The 14541-nt window shown below is 54.0% G+C and overlaps 1 protein-coding gene across 1 annotated transcript; it reads left to right on the forward strand.

Annotated features, from left to right (window-relative positions):
* Positions 1–245: 245 nt before the first annotated feature.
* Bnip5 (BCL2 interacting protein 5) lies at positions 246–12523 on the forward strand. Its single transcript, XM_058585969.1, has 11 exons — positions 246–840; positions 1558–1737; positions 3628–3692; positions 3895–4147; positions 5102–5233; positions 6161–6222; positions 6393–6618; positions 7166–7297; positions 8344–8408; positions 9226–9489; positions 10937–12523. The coding sequence occupies exons 1-11, from the start codon at positions 246–248 to the stop codon at positions 10970–10972; spliced, it is 2010 nt and encodes a 669-aa protein (XP_058441952.1). The 3' UTR covers positions 10973–12523.
* The last annotated feature ends 2018 nt before the right edge of the window (positions 12524–14541 follow it).

Below are 14541 nucleotides of genomic sequence, written 5' to 3' on the forward strand. Positions count from 1 at the left end.
TGGGGCCCTGTCCTCCGGGGAGGCCCTCCAGGTGCCCCTGACCAGCCATGAGGTCTGGTTGTGTCTTTCTCCTAGAGGTTGTTGAGGACTTTAAGCAGGACAGCAGCTTTGGGAAAGTGTCACCTGGAGGGGCTGACACGGGCCACAGGAGCGGCAGGTTGCGTGGGTCTGTCAGCACTGTTAGCTGACCTTGCCATCTCCCTCTGGCCTTTCCTAAAGGGACTATTTGTTTTGGTTGTAGCCCGATGGAGACCCCAAGGGGACCACAGAAGCCCTTGGCATGTAGGAGAGCCCAGTCTCTGGACAGGCCTCAGGCGCCCAGGAAGGACTCTGGGTCGGGTCAGTGCAACTGCCGGTGCCTCTCCTTTTCCACCACTCCCTGCCGGAGGCCCCTTCGCCGCACGTCCAGCGACAGGGCCAGATACTCTGGGATCCCAGCTCAGTCTGCAGAGGCCCAGGGCACCGTCACCATAGCCCTCACCCTGGAGGAGATGAGGGGGCTTCACCCCAGTGAGCAGAGGCCCCAGCAAGACGCCAAGAAGGACAAGGCCCAGAGGCGGGCCCAGCAGGGGTGGCTGAAGGCCGTGCTGAACTTCTTCCTGAGGACAGGCCCAGAGGAGCCCAGAGAAAAGGCCAGCAAGAGGCCCAAGGGGAAGGAGGAGTCCACAGAACCCCCGGACGGCCCAGGAGAGCCGGCCCTCAGGACGAGAGCCCGCGACAAGAAAGCCAGTCGCAAGAAACACAGTCACAGGAAGCACGATGCTGAGGACCCGGAGGCAGGGCTGCCCAGGACAGAGGCTGCCTCCGCAGAGGAGGCTGACCTGGGCCCAGCTGGCAAGGGTGAGCGGACGCCTCTTCCTAGTGACCCCTGCTCCACCCCAGGGTGCTCTCAGCTCCGTGGCTGAGGACCTGAGGTCAAATCCCTGGAGGGGCTTCTGTTTCCCCACCGGGTGGCCTGGGGTTGGTGACTCTCCCCTCTGAGCCTCCCTTTTTTTTTAATCCACAAAATGGAGATAAAATATACTATCTCACGGAGCAGCCGTGACCCCTGTGAAAGTGCTCAGTGAGCGGAGTCATTATTAAGCACTATTGAGTTTGAGGATCACAGATGAGGACAAATGGGAAGGTGGGGGCGGGGAGCATGTCTCTCCCCCCTGGTCCCTATCTGGCCACCAGGGTGCTCCTTCTAGACTTTGGTTCTTGGATGGGCTTGAGCCAGTGGCCGTCCCCTCCAGAGCCTTTTCTTCCTTTTGTGTGAAATTAGAGTTCTGGTCTCTGAGGTGACTTCCTAGCCCGACTCCTAGGACGCTGGGGTTGAATGTCACCCATACCTGGAGGGAAATGGTGCTTTGCCTTTTTTTTTTTTAATGGGGAGAAGAGCCTCCAGGGAGATCCCCAATTACCCGATTAGAGGGGGACAATTGAGAGGGACGCCTGGGTGGAGGTGGCCTCTTGGCAGATTTCAGATTCTTGGGTTAAGCTCCCAGATGGCAGCCACAGGGCCTCCTGTGCAGCCAATTCTGTGCTGTTTTCTCAAATGGATTCAGAAAGTCACAGGAACGTCACCCACGTGTCCACTCCCACGCTCACGCCCACCGGCTTTCATCTCTATTCCAGGCGGACACGATTCTTATCTGCACCCGTCCTTGCCCATCGAAGTGGGTGGTGCCGGCTTCTCAGACGTTTCTCCCCAAGCCGCGGGTCCCCAGCCAGAAGAGCACCTCAGGAAGCTCGACCGTGAGTCCATCAATAGTGTCCTTTCGGTCTGTGGTCAGGGTGGCTGTCACCAAGTGAGGTGGAAGGCTCTGCGTGGTCACTGAGACCTCGGATCTCAGTGGCTGATTTCTCTTGCTTCTTCTGCGGCTTCTGGCCACATTTGCTTATTTTAAGAGTCTCACAGAAGGGAGCCTGGGGATTTGGAAAGGCTGTTGGCAGAAGCTCCTGCCTTATGTGTTAACGAGTGTGGGACTTTGTTTTTAGTCTCTCAAAGTTTATTTTATTTTAAAAATATATAGAACAGTAGGGACCGGGGGTGCAGCTGGGTGGCAGAGACCTCGCCTTGCATGCAAGGGGCCCTGGGTTCAGTTCCCAGCACCCCACACAAAAATAAAAACGAACTAAATAGAGAAATAAATAAATTAAATTAAAATATATTGAAGCGTGGTGAGAACATTTCAATGCACGCTTGTATTCCCACAGTTGTCTGGCTGTGGGCTTCGGAGGTGTAGGTATGTATGATTTTGTTGTGGAACCATTTTAGAACAAAATGATCCTTCATCTCTAAAGACTTAAACCCGCATCGCTAAGAAATAAGGGTGGTGTCCTAGGCACCTACAATATCATTATTGCTTCTTATAAATCAAAAATGACCCCCTGTTCATCTAATTCCCTGTTAAAAATGGCCATATTTTAAAAAGCTAGAAAATGGAGCCAAGTCTGTGCTGTTTTCTCAAATGGATTAAGAAAGTCACAGGAACAGTCACCCACGTGTCATCTGTCAAAGAATAGCTAGCAGACATTGAGCTAGTTATTGTGTAGGGTATTTAGTTATTTCACAGCTAATTATTTTCTCACTCTGGAGGGAATCAGCTGATTGATTGAGGAAATGAACTAGAAGCCAAATGGGATTCATGAGTGAGAGGGAAGTGACTGAGGGGTGAGAGAGATCCGCAGGTGGCCCAGGGGGCCTGTTTCCATCTCCTGTGTAAACCCCTCTGCTGGCAGCCAGCAGAGGACAGTCTGGGAACACTGCCCTTGAACAAGGTCACCAAAGGAAATAATTTCCATCGTTTGTGGCTCCTCCTTAATGATTTGGGCCTTGGGCCAAGAGCTAGACACAGTGGCGCACGCACACCTGCAATCCTAGCGGCTCTGGAGGCTGAGGCAGGAGGATTGCAAGTTCAAGGCCAGCCTCAGCAATTCACTGAGACCCTGGCTCAAAATAAAAAATAACATAAAAAGGCTGGGGATGAGGCTCAGTGGTTAAGCGCCCCTGGGTTCCATCCCTGGTACCAAGGAAGGAAGGAAGGAAGGAAGGAAGGAAGAGGGGGCTGAGATATAGTGGAGGCATCCATAGGTCTGTGCTACACATCCTGATGTCCTTCTTTTCTTCTCCTTAGTTAGAATAGGGAATTATCATTTTCCCCACTTGAATTTTCCAGGGTGGAGGAAGGTCAGTATTAGGCTTGCAAAGTGTTTCCAAGCCCTGCCCCTCATTGGATGGCCTCTAACGGAGGCAGAACCGGGATTATGTCAACATTACACAAGGAAAGAGAAGAAGGCCCAGGGAGGGTAAGAGACTTAGCCAAGGTCACACAGCTCGCTGAACCCAAAGTAGATGTTCACAGATTTGTTAGTAGGGCATAAGTGGAATGCCTGGAAGGCTGACTTGAAATTTCCTGCATATAATATCATGCTTTGGGGCAGAATCCTTCCCTTGGGGATCCTCCCACTCTCACTCAGGACAGCTCCTGGAATGTGGTGCTTTTCCCCTTCCAACCTGAGGAGCTGTTTTGAGAGGCCCCTCCCCTGATCCAGAAGGCCCGAGCTGGTCTCATGTCCAAGAGGGTCGTGGAAAGTGCTCTTTGTGCATTTGGAGAAGGTGACAGGGCATGTGCTCTCTTCCAGAAGATGCTGTCATCCAGAGGATCGTGGAATTGCTCAAAAAAGTGGGAGACCAGTGGGAGGAGGAGGTGAGGGGCGAGCATCTGCTTCTCCTGGTTCCAGCCCCACCTGTTCCCGTCTGCCCTTGCGCTGTCTGAAGCCTCCATCTGCTTCTCCGGCTCAGCGCTCCCCCTGGCCCCCCCACAGTGCTTGGCTGCTCCCCAGTTTTCCTGGGAAGCTCTCCTTCTCTTGGTACTTAGGGGCCTGACTCAGTTTCTGTTTTCTTTCCAGCAGCAACTTCAAGTCCCTCAGCCAGAGGTGGTTCCTCAAAACCCCTCCCCGATCTGCAAGAGGAAGTCCCAGGAAAGAAAGTCCAGCCTCAAGAGAGCCTTTTCTCTTAAGAAGTACGGCCCCGGACCCGAGGAGTCCAGGAGAGCAGGGGCTGCTGATGTCCCCAGTGCAGAGGCCCGGCCACCCAAGAAGTCCAGCTTTCTGCCCATGTGTGTCGTCGGTAGCCACCGGTCCTCCGTCTCCAGCAGCCCTGGTGAGCAGACTCTGGCAGTTGCCATAGCAACCCTGCAGCTGCCTCTGCCTCTGGAACCTTCCCAGGGCTGGGATTGGCTGCTGGAGGGCCGCGGTCTTTCCTGAGCAGTGTGGGACGGGCTGCAGAGGACAGGAGGAACCCCAGCAGGCCACCGCTCCTCTCTCAGGTCCGGAGCCCACTCAGCCCTCCAGGGCACTGTGTTGGAGGACCCGCCATTCACGCCTCTGCAGCCTCCGCCTCCTCCTGCTGGGGGGGGGGGGAGGCGCAGGATGTTCAGGAAGGGGCTGGAGCAGGGAGGCAGGGCGCCTGAGCAGTGCTTTCCGTGTCCTCCCATGTCTCTGTCCTCACAGCCATCTTAGGAATTGAGGTTATTGTCCCCATCTTACAGATGACAGAATGGGGCTTAGGGAGGCAAGGTCATGTTCAAGGTCACCTGACTCATTAGCGGTGGAGTCAGAGCTAGCAGGAGAAAGGATCAGACAGATTGGTCCTTCCTGGGGGTCGGAGAGGACCAGCCTCATAGGGGGTGCTGGACCAGGGGATTACTGCCCAGAGAGGAACGGGTGGTGCTCAACACCAAGGAGTGGTCCAGAGGTGGGCACCAGGCCCCCGGGGAGGGAGCTTTAGGCAGAGTGATTCTGACTGTGATCCTTGATTCATGCCACAGAATTAGGCCCCTTCTCTCTGGGGATCAAGTGAACACTGTGGAGGGGTGGAGCCCAGGGAGGGAGGCAGGGCCTCCAAACCAGGAAGGCCCGCTCTCTGAAGGCACAAAGGCTTGGAGCTTGGTCTGGGCCAGTAACCCTGGGACACAGCCCAGCGCCCAGCTCACCTGAGTGGCAGCAGGGCTTCAGGGCCAGCTGCCAAGGCGCCACCTCAGAGTCAGGGCCAGGTCCTGGCCTCTCCAATCCCTGAGACCCAACAACACCCCGACCATTCCGTTCTGCTTCCCAGGCTTGGAAGAACCCGAGGTCCACGAGGCCCTGTCTGCAGATGGGGAGGGCCCAAGTCCCTCTGAACCGCCCACCCACGCCAGATGCCAGGGACCCGTAGAGGAGCTGCTGCTGGACGGGGCCTCAGAGTCCAGTCAGTATCCTGCCCCTTTCCACAGAGACCCCTCGGGAAAATGCTGGTCTGACTCTTTCACTTGCAGAAGAGTAACTGAGGCAGAGAGAGGCAGTGTCCTGCCCAGACTTCCCATGAGAGCCGCCTCGGGGCCCAGGGCCCAGGCCTGGACCAGGCTCCTGTTACGTGCTCTCTTAAGCATCCCAACCATCCACAGCTGCAGTGAGGACACGCATGTGGCCGAGGCAGCCAGTGGGCGATGGAGGAAAGCGCTGCCCGTGGCAAGGGCTCCACAGATGGTGTGAGCTTTAGGCCCCGCTTTCAACCTGAGTTCTGACCCCTTCCAGTTCTATGAACGTGGACAGATTGCTTCATCTCTGACTCAGTTTTCTCATCTGTGAGATGGGCTGATCACAGAATCTTCTTCCTGGGGTTTCTAGTAGTTCTAAATGAATTCAGGCCTACGAGGCCTTCAGGGCAGCCCCTGCTCACAGCCAATTCATGTCAGCGGGGTCCGTTGTTATTAGGTGGGCCAGCTTGGGAACAGAAAAGGATAGGGAGAGGGTGGGGGGGGGGCGCTGTTGTGACTTTACTGTTGGCAGCCAGGCCTGGGCTTGTATCATGGTCAGTTCTGAGCAGCTGAAGATGCTGAAAATACCTTTAGGATCTCTACTTTTGCTGCCCAGCCTGCCCGGAAGGGAATTGGGAAGGCCCGGCTCTTCCGAGATGAGGGGGTGCAGGGTGAGGGGTGTGGGGAGCAGGCCCAGGTGCCTTCTCAAGAGTCCAGAGGCCCTGGTTGGTGAAGGAGAAGGGAACTTGTTCCCAGGAAGCCTGCTCTGCCTTCTGAGGAAGAGGTTCACCAAGAGGTTCACCCAGGGAGCCCTGGGGTGGACGACATGGAGGCTGAGCTCAGAAGACTTCTCTAAGCACTTTGGTCTTTTTTTTTAGACAAATTCATCCAGAAGATCCTTGCCCTACTCCAAGATGCCGAGGAGCAGGAGGGAGAGCAGGTGAGGACCCCACGCTGCCCCTCCGGCTCCTTTCAGCCCCCTGCCGGCTCCAGACCACCCTCACTGCTCTTCTCGGGGTCCCCCTTTCCAGCCCAAGGGTCTCTTTCCCCAGCTCACCTGCAGTCTCCTCAGGTCAAGGCCCCACTCACTTTCCCTCCCCTCCCCCACAGCAACCCCAAGTGCAGGAGGTGGAGGTGGCTGAGAACCCGGCCCCAGTCTGCAGGAAGAAATCCCAGGAGAAAAAGTCCAGCCTCCGGAGAGCCTTTTCCCACAAGAAGCACAGCTCCAAGGAGCCCAGGAGGGCAGGGACCGCCCCAGAGGCCGGGACACCCAAGAGGCCCAGCTACCTGCCCTTGTGTGTGGGTGGCCACCGGTCCTCCATCTCCAGCAGCTCGGGTGAGCAGGCCTGGCGTTGCCATAGTAACAGAGGCTTCCTGGAGGGCAGGGGTGGCCTCTGTGTGGCCACGGCCATCTTGCCTTCTGCTCTCTGCTCTGGGCAGAAGAGGGGTGTGGGGTGCAGAGGAGTGAGGACCACTGGTAGGTAGACAGGGGTTCCTTGGCATTTATGGAGTGCCTACTGTATGTTACTGTCATGCATATCTCATGTAACCTGCTCACAGCCCAGGGGGGGGTCCGGCTTAGGACCCCCATTTGACAGATGGAGAAAGTGCAGTTTGGACAGAAACCCGGGCTTCTTTCCTCAATTGCTTCATTCCAGATCGTGGGGAGGCCGAGGGCTTGGTGTGTGGAAGGAGTTAGTTCTCTGGAGAGAGCAAAGGGAGCTCTGTGAACTCCTCCTCGCAGGGCGGGGTGGTCGGGGGACTTCCTGAGGACCCGGGGAGCAGGGCCCAATGACCATAGCTTCTGGCGGGCCTGGATGCAGCTCTGTGTTGGGGGATCTGATTTGGGTGCAAAACACTCACCCCGATTCTTTTGCCCTTAGATCCAGAGCATCCCGAGTTCCAGGAGCCTTTGGCTGCCGAAGGGGGAGCATCTGGGTTCCCAGCAGCGTCCTCCCAGACCAGAAGCCACACGCCAGAAGGAGGATCCCCGCCGGAGGACACGTGTGAATCTAGTTAGTGCCACCTGCTCTCAGCTGGGCCGGCTTCCTGGGTGCTTCTCCTCTGCATGGACTCACAGGCTGAATAGGGAGCAGTTCCCAGGAGGGAGCAGAGGGGCAGCTGGGAACCACCCAGGAGACCCCGGAGCAGGGCAAGGGCAGGGCTCAGGTGGAGAGCACTAGGCTGTTCTGCGAGCTGGAACTTGACCTCCTCACGTGGTCACGTGAAGTCCTAGCTTGCCCTGGTCTCCGGGGGTGATATCCTGGCAATCAGGCTCTCCACGGGGGGGGGGGGAAGCCCCGATTTGTGGCCTTTGTAGATTTGGGTTGTATCAATAATCCCCGTGGCCAATTTCCAGCTGCCAACCGTTTGCAATGACTGCTCCATCAGTTTCTGCACAGTTACAGTGACCTCCGTGTGAGGCGCCCAGGCAACCACGCCACTAACCTGGGTGGGTGGGGGCGTCCCTGCTGCCACAGGAACCATGGTGTGTCCCCTGCTTGCATTCTGATCAGCTACTTTTATTTTTCTTTATTTATTTGTTTTTGGCACCAGGGATCGGACCCAGGGGACACTTAACCACTGAGCCACATCCCCAGCTCCTTTTTTTTTTTTTTAAATTTAAGTCAGTGTCTCTCTGAGTTGCTTAGGGCCTTGCTCAGTTGCTGAGGCTGCCCTTGAACTTGCAATCCTCCAGCCCCCTGAGAGGGGACTACAGGCATGTGTCACTGTGCCCTGCTGATTAGCTGCTGCTTTTAGTCCAAGCTTCCAATCCTGACATTGGGAGGCCTCGGTTTTCCCATCTGTCAAATGGAGCTGGATGTGGTGACAGGGGAGGCAGCACAGGTCAGAGGCCCTTCTATTTCTCTGGAGCAGATAAAGCTCCTTCACGCCAGTGCTGGTTTAAGGAAAGACTTTCTTTGCCTGTCATAACTCATCTGTGTGCCACGTTTTAAGATAATGTACTATTTATATTGGGGGACAGTTGCTGCAGCGTTTGATTGTGGGGACCGGGGTGTCAGCCCACATGCAGTTCCTCACCGTCCCTTCCTTTCCCTAGAGGAGGGCATCATCTGCACACTAGTGGAGCTGCTCCAGGAAGTGGATGGCGAGCTGGGGGACCAGGTGAGCACCCCTCAGCCCTCCCCAGGTCTCATCTACCCACTCTGGGACCCGGGTTGAGTCCCCATCTCTGGGTGATCTTAGACATGTCTCTTTACCTCTCTGAGCCTCAGTGTCCTCTTTTGTAAAATGGGGGATAATTATCTACTTGACCAAGTTTATTGCCTACAGAGAAAATGCCAGAATGCAGGAGGTGAGGCAGTGTCTGTTTAAAATATCACAGTGCTCAGTGGCTCCTCCCCCACCAGCTAAGACCTTCCTAGTTCAGATCTTCAGCCCTCGTCCCATCACCCTGCAGGCCTCCTTGTGCCCATGTCCCTCCGGCCCCTGGGACCTCCTCTTCTACAAAGTCCCACCCCGTCCCAGGTCTCATTCCCCATCAGTGTATCCTGGGATCACCTAACAAATCAGCTCTCTGTACCCAAGTCCTTGTCTCTGGTCAGCTTGGGGGGAACCCCAGCTCCCATATATCAGCATGAAGAAGTAACTGGCTCAAGGAGCCTTGAGGTGGTGCTGGGACTCACCTAACATCCCTGCACTAGACGTTTTACAGACAAGGTCTCCATCCTCCCACGGATCCTGGGGGTCAGGGATATTACTCTCATTTTACAGATGACCCCACTGGCTCAGGAGGTCACAACTAATCGGTCAATTCTGTGTCCAGAGACCTGTGGACAGGTCTGGATGTGGGGCAGCAGGGGAGGCGGGGGAACTTAACTGAGGGGAGCTCACCAGGGCCACGAAGGGCCCACCCTGGCTACGGGGCTGGGGACGGTCCCTGCGGGCAGCACTAATGGCCTGATTTCATTTCTGCTTCCAGATTGGGCGGCACCCCAGCTTTAAGAGGTTTTTTTACAAGTTCTCGGACTCCACCCTCAGGAAGCTGGTGGCCACCCTGCGCAGACGGAAGACTCACTCGCCCGGTGGGGCCAGGAGCCTCGCCCAGAGACCCTCCCCATATGTCTTTGGCTTGGTCCACAAATTCGCTGGCAGCCACAGCCGCACCATCTGCAGCCTCATGGGTTCCCGAGGCCACTGCGTCCAGCACAACTTCACCCAGTTCCCGTCCAGGGAGGCCCAGCCGGTGAGAGAGGGTGGGGAGACAATGACAAATAGGACAAGGGACGACAGGGCGTGGGCCTCAGGTGGGATCTTCCTGCTCTCTTCTCCCTTGTGTACTCTGTTCAGAACTTGCAGGATTCAGATCCAATGTCACCTCCTCACTGAGGCAGTTCTAAAACACGACTCCCTGCCAAAAAAAAAAAAAAAAAAATCACTGATTTTGCTCCATAATCAGTATGGTCTTTATTCAGCACTGGGCTCCAACTGTAGGTGCCTTTGCACATGTTTTAATTAATGACGTCTGCTCCCTTAGCTGGTCTTATTATTTCGTAGGTTCTGCTGCTTGGCTTCCCAGTTCTAGGGTTATAAAATTTAAATAACAAAAAGGGAGGTTCAATTTCAGATAAGGGTGCCTGAGGTAGACCAGAAGGCTCTGAGGGCTGCTCAGGGCTCAGGAGTGCAGGTGTTTGAGGGAAGAGTGGCTTCACCCTCTGGTGGCCTCTGATCAGCAGATCTCCCGTCCCCTTTTCCAAGGTCCTTCAGATTGCCCGCTTATTGTCACTCCACCCAGACTGAGTGACAGTAGAAGCTACTGAGCGAAGGTGTGATTTTGGAAAAAGCAGATGTTGTCTTTGTTGGTCTTGGACAAACCGGCCCAGAACTGCTAGCTGGAGGTCCCTTGGGAAAGCAGACCTTTTTGCAGTGATGTCACCGTCACTCAAAATGCATCTGTCATCGGTCATCCTCTCTTGGAGTTGCCTTTAGAAGCCCCTGGAGAGGGCCCTCTAGAGGGCCAGTCTTACCAACGCTCTGCTCCATGTGGCTGACTTTCCTGGTGGTGACTCCTTGTGACCTTAGACCTCTCTTCTCAGCCTCACTGTCTTCTCTGGAGGATGGGAGTGGGATGTTCTGGAGAATTTGCTCTCTAGGGTGGGCTAGGCAATGGCTCATACAGAATGATCTCAGTTCTTTGTCAAAGATACTGTGGGAAGATGGGTTCTGACATCCTCAGTAGCCCTAAACCCGTCCTCTGGTTTCACTCACTGTTCATTCATTCATCCTTCATCCAACCGGCAAGTATTAAACTCAATCAGCAGATGTTGACAGGGACCTGTGTGCTTCGCTGTGCTAAGGGCTGCGAGGTGCTCGGGAAGGTTCTGCCTTTCAAGGACTTCACATGCTCCTGGAAAAGAAAATGTTGACTGATGACGACATTAAGTAGCAATCAGAAGCCAGAGTGTCAATGAAGCCAGTTGGTCCTGGGAGGCTTCCTGAGAGTCGAGGCTGGGGAAACTGTAGTGAGAGGGAGGATAGGTCAGCTCTGGAGGCAGGAGGGGCTACAGGAGCGAGGACCCAGAGGTGGAGCTCTTGCTGGGTGTTGGTGGACAGCAGGTGGTTTACTGTTTGCAGAGAGGGGCCGACACAACATTGAGGTATGGCTAAAACTTCTGTCCTTCTTCTCTTCCCAGAACATGCCAAGTCCTGAGTGTCAAAGTCCAGATTGAAAGCTGTGCCTTATGCTCAAATTCCCTCGAACTAACAAAATGATTGGCAGCTTCCACTGGAGGCCCTGAGATGCTCCGTGACGCCCTGATCTATGCTTTACCAGCAGGCCCGAGACAGCAGCCGACGACACTGTGCACCATGCACTCTTGTCTGAGAATGTACCGAGCCTTCATCCACAGAGCTGGAGGTGGGGGCTGTATCAGGGAATCAGCCCTGAGGGGGGGGTCAGGAGGCCTGGGCTCCGCCTGCCAAACCTTCCCCCGACCTGGCAAGGCCCTGTGTGCACCATGGATCTAGTTACCAAGAAGGAGGTCTACTGACGTTTCCCCAGATATTAGTTTTAGCCTTTTCTTTTTTTTTTTTTTTTGGTACCAGGGATTGAACCCAGGGGCACTTAAGCCACTGAGCCACATCCCCACTCTTTCTTTATCCTTTGTTTTTGAGACGGGGTTTTGCTAAATTGCTTAGGGCCTCGCTAAGTTGCTGAGACTGGCTTTGAACTCTTGATCCTCCTGTATCAGCCTCCTAACCGCGTCCAGCCCCAAGATATTAGTTTTAAATGAGTTTTACTTTTGGAAATAGTTTTTATTTAATCTCCAACCAGAACATCCCCATGCATTAAGCAAATGTGCATTTATGTGTAGCATGTCATTTACTCCATTCACCAGTAGCTTAATGCTCTTGGGGATTTCCAACCACCTCCCAGGAGGGCTCTGCAGGCCCTAGATAGGGGTGGTCCATAGACAGATGAACCCCTGGTCGCTCAGAATCCTCCCAACCCTGTGTCCTATAATTAATTCTATGACCAGAAAAAATGAAGTTGATATCTTGTACCTCTCCCATCTCATGAGGTTTGCTAAGAATCAGAAAATGGATGTGAAGGGTCCTGAAAATTACATGGTACCGTGTTCATGGAGGATTTTTTTTTTTTTTTTTTTTTTGGTACCAGGGATTGAACTCAGGTGCCCTTTACACTGAGCCACATCCATGGCTCTCCCCCCTTTTAAAAAAAAATTTGAGACAAGGTCTTGCTAAATTGCTCAGGGCATCACTTAGTTGCTGAGGCTGTCCTCAAACTTGTAATCCTCCTGCCTCAGCCTCCTGAGCTGCTGAGATGTTATTTTATTATAGCTACATGTGAGTAATTTCCAGGAAGGGAAGGGCTTTGAATTGGACTGAGATGGACAGTTACCCAGGTGTGCACTGCTCAAGAGGACCAGACCCCAGGAGGTACTGTTCACAGCCGGAGCCTGCGGATTTATAGATTCATGATGACAGTTTTTCAGCGGATGGAAGTGAAATGTCTTGTAAGGGGCTTGTTTTGTATTTGCACAATGATGAAGTGTGGGGTGCTAGAGGCTCCTCATCCCACACAACTGAACAGATCCAAAGCTTGAGTCCCATGGATCATTTGCTTCACATCCATATCTCCCTGCAGGCCTGACAGGGCTGCAAACAGAGACCATATGACTCCCTTGGATATTGCCTGGAACACGTGGCCATGGGGAGAGGACACTAAAACCTGGACAGCAAACTTGGTGGATCAAATAGCCCTCTTGGGCCTGTGGCCCAGCCTGAGGGGGGTGGGGGAGGGAGGAAGCCCAGTGTAGGGGGGCTCTGGACACTTGGAGGGGACTGGCCTCAAACCTAAGACAAAGTTTCCGGAAGTTCAGCCAGGTGTATTCTGTCCGGAAGGTTTTTAGTTTTTATGTTGTTTCTGAGGAGTGTGGGGGTGGGGTGGGCTATTTATGGATTATTTATGCAGCGTTCAGGAACCCCGCGGTGCAGTGTGCAGAGCCAGTTGGAATCGAGGTCAGGAACCTCTGTATCTAGCTTCTCATCAGGAGCCATGTCTTTGGGCTGTCGAGTGGTTGGTGTGAGTCTCTGATGCTGGCATCTGAGCCTCGTTTTTGTACTATATTATTTGATTAAATAAAGAAGTTTTCACAGAAGTGTGATCTGGATTATTCCAATGGAGGCCAGGCAGATGCCCTCCTACTGCGTCCTTGATGGTTGGGTGGGGACGGGGGACTTGCCCCCTGTCCCCAGGCTTCTCTCTGCACCCTCTCCAGGTGTCCCGTCCTTGGGGTGACAACTCACTGAGGCAGATAAATAAAGGGTCCTGGGCTGGGGTGTCAGGAGACCCGGGATTTAGTCCAGCAGCCACAGACTGGTGACCTTAGGGGCAGGACATGTGCCCTCTGGAGCTGACATTCTGCCACTCTGTGGCTCCCACGGTGGCAGCTCATTGTGCATCTGGGAAGATCCAGGTTGGTCTCGAGTCTACATGATCTCTCATCCGTCCTGCACTCTGGTGCCCAAATTCTGTCACTTAGCACCAAAATTTTTGTCTAGAAAACATGGTCTCCATAGAAAGCCATACAATCTCCTTTTCCCTCTGTGACGGACGACACAGGATCTACTTCTCTTCAAACCCTTGAAGGCTCAACTACACTCTAAGGAGATCAGGAGAAGACAGCTTTGAAATCCTCACCTCACAGAGGAGGAAACCAAGGCTCAGAGTGGGCGAGTGACTGGTTCAAGGTCACACAGCCACCCACGACCTGTCTTGGTGCCCTCCACCATCTGATCCATTAGATCATAAATTCAGCCCACAGTTACTCAGCACTTTTGAGGCACCGGGCGCCATGCTGACTCTCTGGAATACCAGACGCAAAAAGGTGTGGCCCCTGTCCTCGGGATGCTCGTGGACCCACTGGTTATGGGATTTTGTGACAGTAGGAATACGGGGGGGGTGGACTCGGTGGAGGTGATGTATAAGGACGGGCCTCCCTCGCCGTACACCATGGCCACTTTTATGAGAGCACCCAGTGCATGGGACATGCTGCTGCCTTGAGAGTCCTTCAGAAGGTGGACGAGTGACCTCAGGACACTTGTGTCTGAGAAGATGCCCGGGGGGGCGGTGCTCCATGGTGAGTCCTGGACAACGGGCTGGGCAAGGGGCAGCGGGGTTAGGCTGGGCAGGGTGTCACTCAGCAGCCTTGGAAGACAAGACTGCACCTGGCCTCGGCCTTGACCCTAGCAAGACCCCTGATGTCCAGGCACAGCACAGGGGGCTTCACACACCACCCACGAGTGTTGTTTAATTTATTTTGGGGGGGCATCAGGGATTGAACTCAGGGGCACTCGACCACTGAGTCACACATCCCCAGCCCTATTTTGTATTTTATTTAGAGACAGGGTCTCCCTGAGTTGCTCAGTGCCTCACCCTTGCTGAGGCTGGCTCTGAACTCGGGATCCTCCTGCTTCAGCCTCCCAAGCTGCTGAGATTACAGGTGTGCGCCACCGCACCCAGTGTTGATTCCAAAAAAAAAAAAAAAAAGATAAAAAGGAGAAAGGAACAAATGAGAGTCACCAGCTTTAGCAAATAAAAGTTCAGGGTGCCCAGGTAATTCTGAGTCCCAGATAAACACACGATGGCCACGGTAGGGACAGACTTCTAAAAAATACCTATTTGGTGTTAATCTGAAATTCGAATTTCACACCATGCTCTGTATTTTGTCTGGCAACATTGAAATTGATGGGAGAATAATTCTCTTAATTATCT

This window comes from Marmota monax, unplaced genomic scaffold (genome assembly GCF_021218885.2).
Source record: "Marmota monax isolate L192 unplaced genomic scaffold, Marmota_monax_Labrador192_F-V1.1 WCK01_AAM20220418_F8-fsc00789, whole genome shotgun sequence".
Taxonomy (NCBI): Eukaryota; Metazoa; Chordata; class Mammalia; order Rodentia; family Sciuridae; genus Marmota; species Marmota monax.

Excerpts from the sequence above, each read along its gene's own strand:
- Bnip5 (XM_058585969.1), top strand. The coding sequence starts at position 246 with ATGGAGACCCCAAGGGGACCACAGAAGCCCTTGGCATGTAGGAGAGCC. Across the intron at positions 6,223-6,392 it reads AGGAGCAGGAGGGAGAGCAG|CAACCCCAAGTGCAGGAGGT; the intron begins GTGAGGACCCCA and ends CCTCCCCCACAG. Across the intron at positions 6,619-7,165 it reads CTCCATCTCCAGCAGCTCGG|ATCCAGAGCATCCCGAGTTC; the intron begins GTGAGCAGGCCT and ends TTTTGCCCTTAG.